General features: G+C 40.2%; 1 protein-coding gene across 2 annotated transcripts in view; it reads right to left on the minus strand.

Annotated features, from left to right (window-relative positions):
• The window catches only part of LOC123961634 (c-Maf inducing protein), a 52,190-nt gene that overhangs the window by 16,709 nt on the left and 20,302 nt on the right, over nucleotides 1–15,179 (minus strand). For both annotated transcript variants that reach the window (XM_046037154.1, XM_046037155.1), the window contains exons 2-9: nucleotides 10,727–10,852; nucleotides 4,921–4,971; nucleotides 4,024–4,185; nucleotides 2,820–2,861; nucleotides 2,342–2,404; nucleotides 2,147–2,227; nucleotides 1,242–1,345; nucleotides 742–846 (exon numbers count right to left, since the gene is read on the minus strand). In XM_046037154.1, the coding sequence (XP_045893110.1) occupies nucleotides 742–846; nucleotides 1,242–1,345; nucleotides 2,147–2,227; nucleotides 2,342–2,404; nucleotides 2,820–2,861; nucleotides 4,024–4,185; nucleotides 4,921–4,971; nucleotides 10,727–10,852 (734 nt within the window). The remainder of the gene's footprint in view (nucleotides 1–741; nucleotides 847–1,241; nucleotides 1,346–2,146; nucleotides 2,228–2,341; nucleotides 2,405–2,819; nucleotides 2,862–4,023; nucleotides 4,186–4,920; nucleotides 4,972–10,726; nucleotides 10,853–15,179) is intronic.

A 15,179-nucleotide genomic window follows, 5' to 3' on the forward strand; every position in this document is an offset into this window, starting at 1 on the left:
CAGGGTTGTGCTGTTAGATTAATTAGTTTTAGATTATTTAGATTCATTTTTGATCTGAGTTTTATATATATATATATATATTTCTCTTATAAAGAGAGTTGTTACAAAGAATATACAGGATCACATTGTACATATAAGGGAATATGGCTCAAAGTTATCATTGGAACTCATTTCTGATAAATTGTCCACATAATTAAATTTCCTATAATAGATAGATAGATAATAGATAGTTTCACATTACTGATATAATGTATGTAAATTACAATACATTACTAAAACATGGTGTTAGATGAGTACATAAACACTGTCAATAAATAAACTACAATGGAGGGAGCTATCTCTAGTGTAAAGACAACATAACATTTCACTTCACTTTTGAGTATATTGTCAGGAATGTGCATACATTATACAATGGAGAGCGCTCGCAGGTAGCGTTTTGTATGCAAGTAGTGTGGCAGCATGAAACCCCAGGGGAGCTGTCGCTTGTCTAGCCTTCCATGCTGCTGACCTTCAGGCCCGACAGATCTGAGCTGCTCAAACTGCAGCGGTCATATAAACAAGATGTCCGGACACGAGCAGAAAGGTAAGTAGATAAAGCTGAGGGAGAGGCGAAAAACTGACAAGATCAAATGTGAAGGTGGTGAGGCACATCATGTTCGGGAAAAAGAAGAGAAGCTACTGTGTGTGTGTGTGTGTGTGTGTGTGTGTGTGTGTGTGTGTGTGTGGATGTGTATGACTGACCTGTTGATGAACTCCTCATAACAGGAATAAATCGCAGCGAGACACACTGCAACCAGGTTTGGCAGGACACGTGGGTGAGGGCACTGCCCTGTTGGCCCGTGCATGCTGCAACACATAGGTGCAGGTTAGATACCATAGTCAGAACTATCTACTGAAGGTTCAGCATTTGTCACAGCACATGATGAATAGTTTGGGTATGAAACCCATCAAGTATAGTACTGTGCAAATGTCTTAGGCTGGTGTGGGAAAATGCTGTAAAGTATAACATAAGATTAAGACCTCTCACCCCTAACATGCACTTCCTGTGCTCTTCTTCTTCTTTCCCCTTACAGTTCTCTTGTATTGATTGGACTATTTTGTTAACTCTTACTTCTTTCCCTAGGTATTTGTCTCATCGATGCCATACGTGCTATTAGCTCTTACTAAAATTTATTGCTGCTCTTAGTAGCATCTATTGTCACTTGTAGATCTCTATGCTATTGTGCTTGACAGTTTCTCACCTGTGGACAAACTTCTTCACGACCTCCATCCCAGCATTCAGCTCGTTGAGAGCCAGGATGTACTCCTGAGTGAAGAGACGAAGTCGAGGGCACTTTCCAAAATCCTGCCAAACAGACACACAAAAACAAGTTAAAAAATAGAGAGAGAAAAGACAGAACTTGAAAGTTACATCCAGAAAAGTGAATGTTTTCCAATCTCTGTTTGGTTTAGTTAGTTTTGAGGAATTTTAGATTTAGAATTAGATATATGACAGGAAATCAAAGTGATGTGGCGCCTCATGGTTGGTGCCTTAACAATTTAGCCACAAAAATTACTTACTTTAATTTCATTTTTGATCTGATATATCAATTTCCTTTTCAATCACTCTATGATTCATTGTTGGGTAGAACAGAATACATACATGTTTTATATTGTCTATAGAAAAGAAAAAACATTACAGCTCAAACAGTAAAACAGAAACAAAAATGTTTTTAACTTTTATAAAAGTTGACAAAATGGCGGGTGAGGGGCTGATTAAGAGCCCGCAGCTCAATTTTGGCCCCTGCGGGGCCCCCACTTTGTTAATCTGGCTCTGTCTAATAAATATCACAACATCCAGTTTTTATTTTGGTTTTTAAGGTTTTGGGTAGTTCATCAGGTGGACTGGGTGCATTTCTTCTTCTTCTTCTACACTGAAGGGATGTAGCATGTTCACATAAATTACCAAAAACATAAAATTGCATCCCGCGACCTTGTACACAGGATAAGCGTTTGATGATGGATGGATGGATAAAATTGCATGCAATAACCAGGCATCAAAACAGGAATCAAGCAGAGTGGAGCCAGGACTAAATTGGAACTGATCACTTATTCTCATTTCTACTACTGAATGCTCAGTGCAGCTCTTGAACGCAGCCGTTCTCACCATGTTATGTTTGAGAATTCTCTGGACCACAGGAGTGAACACTTCAATCACGACCATCGACCGTGGTCGCTCCCGGCAGTGCTGCAACACACAGGAATGACTATCAACAGGAAGCACTTTTATAAGCTCGAAACTACTTTCTTTACTACTGAAACTATGTGTTAGTCAGGTTATGATTGTAGCACATCATCTCACCTTACAGAAGAACTCACACAGGTCAGGTGGTGGGTGGTTGTTTTCCAGAAGTGGAGCAATGGCCTGAACATCCACACACACACACACACACACACACACACACACACACACACACACACACACACACACGAACAGATGAACACTTCCATATCCTATCTCTTATTTACACTGGCTGGGAGCCACTAGTATAGATCTGTCAGGTGCAGGAGCCTTGTAAAAAACAGCCCACAGGTGAGCTACACAAACACCAGAACCTCTCTTAGCATCAAACTCTTCTGTTCCACTCAGATACCACAATCAGGGCATCGACAGCAACAATCGAAAACACACAAATCCACAAGTGTAGCATGAACAAATCCATCAGGGGAAATCTATATTTTCCTTCAGTTTAAAGACCAAAACAACATGAGGCCGGACTCAACTGCGTTAATTATTAACTTCAGCCTGACATAAAATTTCAATTTATAGTGACACTCACCACTATGATGTTCTCATGATCCTGAGTGCTGAGGTTAGAGTTCTGCCGGGAAGAAGAAGAGAAAAAAAAACCCAGAGGAGTTTAGGGAGGAAATAAATGTATTAGGCATTATGTATTGTGTCTGTGTGTCATGCTGTAAGCAAATGTCCTCACATCATAAAAACGTTCTATACGGGATTACGTTTATATTAACTTTGGTATTTTCAACCAGGACTCTATTTTCACCTGGAGTTGTGTCTGAGCAAATAAGGTCCAGGTTAAAAAAATACCACAGTTTCCCTTTAAGATTTGGGTTCAGAGTCAAGATTAGGTAAGAGTTAGGTTTACAATACAATAAATAGTGGTTGATATTCCATGGCACTGTGTGATGATACTGTGTAGTGCCACATCAAGACTATTCAAACACTTTCCCTGGAATACTTCTCCTTTGTTACATTACATTTCCATTTTTTCATTTAGTTTTTATGCAAAGCGCCTTACAATTGCTATACATGTCACACGCTCTGGAGCAACTAGGGGTTAAGTGTCTTGCTCCGGGACACATTAGTGGATGTGTTGCAATGGGAATTGAACCCACAGCAAAGGCACATCCACGGTACCATCGCCATGTCTACAGTGTTTGTCTACAAAGAAATAGAAATGAACGCAAATAAAACTCTGTGAAGTCTGTTAGAATAATAAAATAACATTTTGGAATAATAAGGATGTGTTTGAATGATTTGTTCATTAATATATTTTATACCATTTCTTTATGTGATTATTTATTTCATAATGTATTTTTCCTTAATTTTGAACACTTTGGGGCTCCGTACTTTACTTCAGTAGAATTAAGAGGCACTTGCCTCGAATGTTTACTTAAGTTACTTAAGAACTGAAGGTACTCTCCCATTCTTCAATCCTTACTCCAAAAGCATATCACATATCAGGCCATAACTGCTGCAAACTGCTGTTCGCTAGTTAGCTCAGTTAGCTGTACAATTAACTATTAGCTGACTGAGGCCGGAATGGGCACCAGAGCCGGGGCCGTGCAAGCAGGCTCAGTAGCCTCCAAGACAGATGGAGCCAGTTTGACGACAGGGAATAAAGTACCGAGGTGATTTACAGCAGCTCGGACCAGGACTCTGACTCCAGGAACAATGAAGAAACAGCGGGAGACACCATGTCCTCAGTAGTAATATACTCATGAGTGTATTTGTGTTGCTACCTCAGCCAGCAGGGTGGAGATGATGTGGAGGGGGGCCTGGTGGATGGACTCGTCCTGCAGCGGTGAGGTCAGAGCCATGTCTACCAGCGCTCTGATCTCCTTCAGCACCACATCCCAGCGGCTCGGGTTGTTCAGGACCTTGCGATACTTGTAGATCTTTTTCTGTAGGAACAACATTGTAATACAGGGGGTAGTACATTGACTACCTAGCGTTTGGAATATATTTACATACAATACAATAACATTTGGTCTGTGAAACCAGCACTTCAACACCTTGTGTTCTTGTTTTGGGCTTGTTTCATGTCACTATTCTATTAATCAAATGCTTGTTGGGTTGCAATGGACTTTTTCAAACAAAATGGTGCAGTGAAAAAAACACAAACAGGAAATGTTTGAAGAATCAGAGCTGTGTAAAGTCTACCTACCTTTTATATGTGTCAGGTCTTTCTACGCAAAAGCTTTTGATTATTGCTTGAGAAAGTGTTGAGTGTGGAGGAAATAAAACACAGAAGAATTTTTTTTTTTTAAACCATAGGAAGTTACTGTGAGCTCCACCACTCTGAAGTACCTCAGGCATACTTCCTTGTATAACATTATTTTGCTTGGTGAGCACCGCATGGCTGTACTACTGACAGGTTTAGAGCTCTGATATATGGCTCTGCCATAAAATTGCGTGTCAGACTGTGAGAAGAATTTTAAATACAACATAAAATAGTTTTTGGTGCATTCACATGATGGTTTCGTGATTAAACTTCAATGGATGTGCTAAAATATAGTACTAAAATGCTGTGTGTGTGTGTGTGTGTCGGGGGGGGGGGGTTCAAGGCCTTAGCATGATGCTTTAATGGGGCAGATGAATCAAATCATTTAACAGTTCAAGACAAACTGTAACCTTACCTTCCACTGCAGGGAGTGAAACCACTGGTCCCTTAAGTAGCTGTTTGCAGCCTGTAATGAAGCACACACACATCCGTGCAGAGCAACACAAACGATTTGTTAAATCGGATCTCAAGTAATAGAAAGCAAACCCACAGACAAGGACTTCATGACACTGGCTAAGTAGATTGCATCCTGAAAAAGCTTAAAAAAATAAACGTTCAGTTTATGTAACAATGTAATTCAACATTAATTGAAAAAATTGTTGTACATTGTCATAGTCTTGACATTTACAGATGCAGCCCCCTCTCTCTAACTATGTCTGGTTACTCACACTCAGTGTGGTAATTTCACCTTGAAACGGCCCAGTAAGTGACTGCTGTGGAGGTTTAACAGTAGTCATGAATACAGTTACTACATGCAAAGCACTTTGCAGTGCTCGCCAAATGAAAAATAAATTAAACAATGATGGTTGGGCTTTAACAGGATAAATTCTAAAAATTAAAGTTGCACTAATTAATATAATTTATTTCTTAACAATAGGTCAATTGACTATGTGTAAAGTGACAGTGTTTGCTTGTAGTGAATAAATAGAAAATTACCACCAGCCTCTCCAGTTCCCCTCAGCTCTACTGAGTGTTTCATTGTTTTTTACCCGTTTTATTAGCCCACAAACTTTACTGTGTGGTTCACTCTCACTGCTCTCATCAATCCAGTGCCCAGCAGCAGTAGGCAGCTGTTTTCAGTAAAAAAAAAAATACTGATAAACCTGCCGTAACTACCTGCCCAGAACCAAAGAGCACACTGACAAACCAGAAGATGAACACAGTGGAGCATAAACATCTAAAGAGCCAAGTATTTTTCTCAGGAGTTGGTGGAGCAAAACAGAACTTGAAGGAGAGTGAATATTGGACTAACATTCAACAGATGGACAGAAAACACATCCAAATAAATGTTATGTTGTTTCCTGTCGAATGGCTGCGTAAACAAGTTTTTTTTTTTTTTTTATTAACTCACTCACCACAAGGCCTATGTAAGATGATAATATATCAGTGTTTACAGGTTGTTCTGCTGAAACCCAGGTGGCCCTAAAAACTTGGTTGCAAAGTATTTTTGGACTGTGTGGGTGTTTTTTGACCTGGCACTATAAGCAAAGAGCCGGTCATCAAATTTAAATTCAAACGTTGCTACACTCTGATTGGTGTACGTATATGACCAATGAGTATCAGTTTTGCAGCTTGGCCCTGCCCGGAGTGAGAAGAGCACAGACAAAACAAGAAACACAGAAAAACATGTGTATTACCAAAGTGTTCTAACTGTGGCAGAAAATGCGTTCGTATCGGTTCACACAAAGCTCAATGAGAAAACAGGCTTTCAGGGCCTTAGGGGAACACAGAAATAAGTGTAACTTTAAAATGAACAATTAGTCCACTAAGCTGCCTCCTTTAATGCTGTATTAATCATATTAAATTAATTCCCAGCCAAGCCTGACACACCCATATTAGGTCAGTGTGTGAATACACAGAGATACCTGGATGCAGCCAGTCTGACCACATGCACATTTCATTTATTACCTCCAAAACATTAAGCTATTAGCTGTACAGAGAGATTTAACTGTTCTCTTATTCTCTAAACACAGCAACCAGATGTGTAACTTCGAACTAACATTCATTATATTATCAGGTTACCAATGACTGACATCTGTTGTTGCTAAGGTTTCCCACTCTTACGCTTAAACACATGATCAAATATTTTTACACCAGATCACTTTTGGTGGCATGCTGTGTATCATCTCTGACAGACTGTTTGTTACCGGTAACAGTGTGCTTTTTATTGGAGTCTGGTGTATGCTATACCGATCATTATCAGCCAATCAGGCGTTCAATCATAAATATTAATACAATATTTGAACTGAGAGACACACCTACTTATACAAAACGTGGTTTACACAGAGGAGCAGAGGCAAGAAGGGGAGAAAAATGAATTGACGTGTTCTTAAAAATTGACTTCTGCGACACCACAGATACACTACGTTGTAAATTGAAATGACAACAACTGCAGAGAGACTTTAAAAATCAACTTTGTCTTCAAAACAAACAGCCAGGACCAGACAACATGCTGCCCTTCTCCCCATCTGCTTCCTGTGTGTTTGCACTTTTTACTACCCGTCCCAATGTTTGTTAACAGTAAAATAACTGATCGCCAGCAAAACAAAGTAATGACTTTAAGGTCAGACCAGTCTAGGCGCGGTGTGTATTTAGAGAAAAAAATAGTGCATGTTATAGACCTAGAGTAGAAGGAACAGTATGTTCAGTACAGTATGTAGCCTACTATTTTCAGTGAGATAGCAGATAAATGATTAGTTTCTCTGTTTGGATCACTTTCTTGCAAGATATCAAGATATTAAAACTGTGTCAAGATATACTGAAACTGAGACTTGTCATTCTAGTCTGCTTTAAATTATGCTGCAACTCTTGCTAACGGGTCTCCATTTCACGATGTGAGAGAAAGACCTGCACTTACAAGTAATTCATTGAGGACCAACTGCACAGGGTCTCTTTTGTCACAAAATAGTCAAACGTAACAGACGTCAATAAACCACCATTAACAAACTTAGTAAGGAAGCTGACTGAGTTGATTCATAATGAAAATGGAACTACATTGCATTGGTTATTATTAGCCAAAAGTGACTTTTTGAAGTGATGCAGCAATTTAGAAAGAAATCCATGACGATAATCTGGCCTACATTCATCTACTGTTTCCCCACAGGAAGCATACAATCACATGAGCCAATTCGAGCAGAAATGATTCCGTCAATGTTTTAATCATATGTGTCAGTGTTTTTTTTAATCGCTACTTTGTCATACACCATGCAGCTACATAGTTTGTATGGATGAGCAATTGGTTGCCATAGCCCTAACCAGTATGTTGGCAGATTTTTCAGTTTTCTACGACTTGTGCAGGAACCCTGGCTGATCTTGGCTTGTGGACAGAAACCAGTGGAGCTTTTCCTTCAAAGCACAAACTGAATCCACCCGGCAGTGGTCCAAACAGCTGGCAGCAGGCATAAGCAAACACAGCTGAGGAGGTGGGTATACATTGTTGACCCCCAACACCCATAATGGATTGGATTGTGTATCAGGGGTAATTGGGCTAATGGGCAACGGTACCAAATGTGCTCACTGAGTGGCTCTGGTTTATGTCGAGATGATTCTGTCCCAGGAACTCAGCAGTCTCTCAGAGATAAGCAGGTATATGATGTCAGGGTCCAGTGTAAGTGAAATATTACAGGCACCAAACTAGGCAGCCCAGTCCAGCTCTTTTTTTCATCATGTAATATCTTCATGGAAAATTAATATCAACCAAATTCACAACAAATCTACTTATGTAAAAATACATCCCAACAGGGAGCAATCAGGACCAAGGTTCCCACTGAACTGCAAATCTCAGTCTAATCATAATCATGGGCCATTGACCAAATAGTGTTCAGTTATCAGGCAGTGCTCTACTTTGTCCCCAGATATTTAATCTGTTTATACAAGTGGGTTTAGAAGTTTTTGTGATCCATGATAGTAGATACAATGACTGGCCCCTGAATGCCAGAATTGCTGCCAGATTACACTGGCTGTTTCAGGCAGGGATCGTGCGGTTATGTCCTTTGCACTGTCGCTGATGCACCTTGGGCATAACAACCACAAGGGACAGGACACTTTTTACATCATTTAACATCATTTCCATTCAGTCACATTCCTTGCCTCTCTCCGTGGATCGCTGGTGGGATACAACAACATGCAAGTGAGGGAAACGTGGATGCAATTAAAAGAGACTTGGGACGTTCTCATGCGAGGAGAGAAGAAATGAGGAAATATATTTTTAGAGAAATGAGATGTCCTTTCCTCTGAAGGACCATGCGAAGCAACATCCGTTTCTGATGACAGCTGCAGCTGATGACAGCCGGATCAGCTGTCGGTCTGCTCTGACAGCTGTAGAGACTTTGATGGAGTTTCTGCACACATGATGTAACTCATTTCAAAGCAGGAATAACGAGCCTCACAGCAACCAATTCATAACTAACATCTACTAAGGGGGAGTGTCGGCCATTAAAAGACTTCTGTGAAGGCTGCTCTCCTGTATGCTTATTAATTGCTCCTCAGAGATCCCTCCTCATTCTTCGGAGCACAAATAAGACAACAACGACTTCAGGGTCAAGTGAGGAGAAAGGAAACATCAAATAAGATACTTGGGATGCAACCACTGTCTGTTGAATGTGCTTTTCCCAGGTTTTTCACGTATTTCAAGGCCCTCTAACGGCACCCTCCCCCTTTTGTTGTTTCTCCAGGGGAAACTCCAGTAATTTGCAGAGCTGTTCTTTGTAGACCTTTGTAGATTATATCCCTAATTGAATACCACAGCATAATATGTTCAGGTTCTGGGCTAAACATGCAGAGGCAGCCGTTTCTGATGATCAAATTAAGCATGATAGACATCTTAATAGCTGGGTATATGATAAATCCATTTTTCGGATACCACAATAGATAAATTTTTTTTGAGTATATGGTAAACACATTTTACAAAAACCTTTTAAAAATTGTTCAACATAGTTGAGCAGATATTGCCATAAAGGAACATATGATTAATAGGGATGCACCGAAATGAAAATTCTTGGCCAAAACCGAGTATAATGAAAGACTTTCCCGAATACTTTTTTAGCGTTGCGTAAATTAAATAGTCAAAATGTGCTTTTTTCTCAGTGTTCCCCACAGGGTTTGGAGAGACTGTAGTGGGTGGGTTCGAGGCCCGAGAGGGTCCAGTAAAGTAAATCACATGTGTACATTTACTTTTAATGTACACATGTAATATGTTTTATACTTTCTGTGAATATAATCCAATTAATCTTATTTCTATCCTGTATAGACACCTTATTTTGAAAACCGGACGTTGTCACTCTCATACTGCAACACTTGTCTTTGTAAAGAGACAAACTAACAGGATAAAGTCTTTAACCTGCCTGTCAGCTCGCTCTTGTCCGTTTCAGTGGATTTACCATAAAGGCTTTAATACGTGTGCACTCCAAATTTAGATGCAGCTAGCTTAATCATCTTCTCAGAAACAAGTGACAGAAACACTCAAAGCGCGTCAGACCATTTGTTGCCTTTTCTTAGAAATCAACCACAGATGGAGGACAGGAGACAATTCAGCAGTAGAGATTTTTGCGTCTTTCTTAGACACTAAAATGCTTCCACACTGCTGACATGTAACAAGTAATTGTTTGGTAAAATTTTATCAGTCTTTTGACTTATTAGGCCGAACACCGACAGTGCTTTTTTAGCTATTTTCGGCCGATTAATTTCGGTGGCAGAACATTCGGTGCATCCCTAATGGTAATGTCAGGATATGTTTAATTAAAAGAATAAGTAAGCAAGACTAAAAAAATATTTATGTTCCCTCCCCATCCCTGTTGAGAAATCAAACTGCATCACTTCATCCCTTCCCCTTGTTGGACCCAACGGATTGACCTGATTAAATTGGAGTAACGCACTTTGTCAACATATTGTTTGTAGCCATTGCTTTTGCAACCAAAATAAGCAATTATATATGGAAACTGTTAGATAGCCATCTGGCAAGCCTACAAAAATATCAAGGTAGCTTACGGTTTTGTTTTATTGTCACAAATTTATTTCAAACCTTACTCCTACCTGTATTAACAGCTGACCAGATGTGTACAATGATTTTTTGTGTACAATGAACAGGTAAATGATCTGATAAAAACGAATTAAGTATGTAGCCACTATTTTATTTTTAAGATGACTGCAGGCACGTCCATTACCTGCAGCAGGACGGTGCCACCAGGGAAGCTGAGCTGGACACAGTACTTTGGAGCGTTGTCCCATGAGAGGAGCTGCAGGTCTTCTATGGAGCTGTAGGACAACGACGTCTCCATGTAACCCGTGGGCTGGAAAGGAGAGAGAAAGAAAGAGGATATTAGTCTGCCACTGCCCATTTACAGTACATACTGTATATTTAAACAGAGAGAGGACAGAAAGGCATTATTTTTACTGGCAGTCAGCTGGAAAGACAAAAAGAAACATATCGTGCCCTGGGTACACACAAGACCAAACAAAATGGCAAACGCTGTTACACAGTACACAGAGTAGTCTTTATCAGCGGTGGTGACATTTGATGTAGTTCCAAGTGAATAGTTACTGAATGCTGAAACAAAGTGGAAAATCAATTTAGCAAAAGCCATTAATCACACAAATACACACACATCACCTAGAAAGACATTGTTCATGTAGCTTTGAGTCAACACACACAGACAGCAAGCCCAGTATGGTGTGATGCAGAGCTCTGATCCCAGTCTCACCACTGTGACAGCTGGGAGCAGATGCAACTGAATAACAGGCCCACAACTGTTTGCTTGTCTCAAAATGATTACAAAAGCGCTGACAAATTACCACAAGTCTCCGAACTCAGGAATAGAGGAGAAAAGAAGAAAAATCTAAACATATAAAATGAACATGGTCCAGTGAAAACCACAAGGAAACCAAGCTTTCTAGCCCCCAGAAAAGAGATGTTTAAAGCCACAGTGCACCTATAATAAGACATGTGTCTGTCAGTACTACAGAAATGGCAGTAAATGAGTCACCAGTTGATTTCCCAGACATTAGCGTCACTGCATGACTTAGTACCAATTATTGTTGATGGGAGATTAACTGTATATCCACTCAAATGAGCCCTGCACACGTCATCTGCACTGGCTTTTGCTGCACCCTAATTAGGCAGCAATGCTTTCTGACATTTATGAGCATTTTTTTTCCCTTTTCCTTTTCATTTTTCAAGGGCCATTTTCATTTTCAAAACTCTCAGGGGCTGAGTGAATGTAGAAAGTTTCATCTGGATGCGGCTGTCAAGTTCTGACAGACCACACTAATGTAGTCACAATTCTAGGAGCTAGCTTGTTAAAAGTATCTTAGAAAATCTTTGTAAGTGTGTTTGTTGTATACAGTATTTGTACTTATGGTACTGAAATGTAAACAAGTCAATATCCTATCAATGAATATCCAAGATTACTCATTTTTAGCACACTAAGAAATAAAATATTTCAAACATTGTGTTTTGGCCTGCAAACAGATAATGGGACACATCAGCTTTATATCAGGAAAGTAAAAAAAAAAAAAAAAAAAAAAAGACTAAATTAATATAAAAAGTGTACTGGGTGATATGAAGAGAGAAGTGAAGAAAGTTTTGTTGGCTGATATACGTGCTGAAGTGACTGATTCAGAGTGAAACTGCTGACGACTCTCAAAGAGGAACCTCCATAAACACAAAAGTCTTACTGAGTGAGTAACTGATGAAGTTACAGCTTTGGTCAGTTGAGTGTTGGAGTTTCCCCTTTGGTCATTGCTCTTTCAAAATGAATTGGCGCAGGCAATCCTCATCTACGTCCTGAGGCTTTGAAACTTTGTTCATGCTCGCGCAAGTCGGGGCTCAGCAGATGGCGTGTGCATGCGTATGCACGGGCTATACGCACATGCATAAGACACAGATATTTGGCATGCTAGATATCTAGCTGGTGTTGGCAATGTGTCGGGGAGCCGTTTGGACGCGTAGTTGAGTAGTTCACACATAACGACCTGGGGCCGAGCTCACCCAGCGGCAAATCGGGCTTAAAATCCTGTAGTGTGAACTAGGCTTTAGTAAGGAAGCACTACTAACTTTTGAAGATCCCTACTTCATTAGCCTAACAAAGAAGGTTGAAACCGCTCCCCATCACTTACATTCAAATCCCTTTAGGAGGGGGATCTCTTTGTTGTACTTATGGGCAGGTCAGTATTGTTTTGAGATAGAAAAATGGTAACCTATTGTTGAGGTTTTTTTGACAAACAAGACTAGGCCGAAACCTAGCATTGGTTCATTCATTATTCTGAAAGAGTAACGGCACCATTGTTGTAACTTCGTCACTCAGTAAGTCAGGGACAGACTTTTGTGTGTATAGGGCAAAAATCTGAAAAACTTTCTTGTCCATTTTGCATGCAGCCACCACGGGATTACTTCTGATACTAAAGAAAAGGTCTGAATGTGATGTTATGAGGCAAGATCTAAAGTAAGGGCTGTCTTCATTGTATGATTTCAAATCAGATTTATGTTGGTTTATCTTAGGTAGACATTAAGGAAAAAGATTTCTCCTGATTTTTACAATGTATTCCCTTAAGAATTCAATAAGGAAAGTAGTAATAATACTGTTTAATGAAGAAAATAATTACTGATATTACTCATTTTTACAATGATTTATATCTACGAAGAATCTGAACAAAATGTGTCATTCTTTAGTAAATATATAGCTCATATATATGATAAAATGTAAATATTATATAGTATCCATCACATCACAGGTAGACATCCAAATAATTCCTATCATTATAATATGAATGAACTAGGACCGTCAAACTAGTCAGTGGCTCAGAAACAGGCCTCCACAAGCTACTCTGGTATCACTCCACTTCCCCCTTCATCTTCTGTTTCTGCCGTTTCCAGACAGATAAACAGCCTGTCTCTGGCCTCCTCTAGCACTCACACACACACACACACACTCACACAGAGTCACGGCTCCGCTCAACAAAAACACATCTGAGTAGTTACATGGAAGCAGCAGCAGCGAACGCCTGCTTTTGCCTTGGCGTCCCTCTGCAGTGGAGTCGAGCAGACAGGTGGTTCTCTTTATTTGCATCCATCTCACTCTCGATAGAGCCCACAGGCAGCTCTCCCTCTGTTGCCCCCCCCCCCCTGAAGAACAAACACGCTATTCTTTTATTTACACCTCCCTCCACAGCTGATAGAGCAAGCTGGCTCTTCCATCTCCCCTCCACACACACACACACACACTCACACACACACACACACACACACACACACCCTGATTTTCATTACTGACGACGTTCATGGCAAATATTGATTCTGGGCGAGATGTCTCATTTCCTTGGTAGAGTAAACGTCAGCCTCTGTCTCTGTCTGTCCATCTTTCTGTTTGCGTGTACGCTGCCAAATAGAGTTTCTGATCGAGTTTTTGCTTGAGTTGGTGGCAAACGCCACACCAACCAGATGAACTGCAAAATAAAGAGCAGAATATGAAATTGTGTGCTGAAGGAGGAGATAAATTGAGTTTTTGAATAGGCAGAGCAGAATGGAGACAAACAGAAGGGGCTTCAATTTTCTGATAACCAGCCGAGGTTACCATAGATACTCCATCCTGCACAAGAGCATGCAGTTATTGCCGGCCTCCCTCTACCTTCCTCTCTCTCTCTCTCTCTCGTCCTATACAACTCGGCCTTTCCTTAATTGTTCCTTTCTTTCTACTCGACTCGTTTTTCCTGCTCCCAGTCCTCTCTTTTTTCTCATTTTGTCTCTTTCTGTTCTGCTTTTCATCGTGGAGCAGGGTTGGAGGAGGCTAAAGCTCCTCTAATCTTCTCTCCTCACGGCTGTGTTGCCATAGAAACAAGGGGATGGAGATGTATGTTGTGTTTTCTTTTTGTTTCCAGGGAGACGTAGACAAGGAGCAAAGATAGAAGAAAAAAGAAAGAAGGAAATATGAAAGAACGAAAGCATGACCTATGCACTGTACACCAGCGCTTACTCCGGAAAACTTCTCCAAAATCTCCAAAATGTCAGTTTCTTGGGTACAAAAATTGTCAATATCCATTCCACATACTACATCCATTCTTCTTCAAAGAAAAATGGGGTATAAAAGAAGACTTTTTGTTCTTCACATAACATTTGATCTAGATCATTTAAATGAATTACATAGCTGGTCAAACATCTTTTGTCCTGGCTCTTATATGTTCATATAATTTTAAGGGGGTAAACACTTGACAGTTCACCAAAGAGACTATAAGTCCACTGTCCCTCTCTCCATACCATGACTTTGGTTTTGGGCCATCTGCCTATGGCCTCCTTCTGGGATTCTTCATCAGTGAGAAACACCTCTGACTAGTGTTGTAGTCAAGACCGCCCAAACCGAGACCAAAGTTTATCGAGACCGAGACAAGACCAAGACCATTTCTCCACATTACATGATGCACGGTAAAATGTGAAACATGAAAATAGGTACTTCTCAAATTGATCTGAAAGATCCACATTCCCATCAAAACACCCACATACAAACACTAAGAGCTGAAATCAACGTAAGCATCTTTACTCAACACTTTCCATGTTTACCATCGCGGAGAGGGGTGACAGTCGTTAACAGGAACAACACATGTTTAAGTAGGGTTATTGGTTGCATT

This window comes from Micropterus dolomieu, linkage group LG22, assembly GCF_021292245.1.
Source record: "Micropterus dolomieu isolate WLL.071019.BEF.003 ecotype Adirondacks linkage group LG22, ASM2129224v1, whole genome shotgun sequence".
In the NCBI taxonomy this organism is placed as follows: Eukaryota; Metazoa; Chordata; class Actinopteri; order Centrarchiformes; family Centrarchidae; genus Micropterus; species Micropterus dolomieu.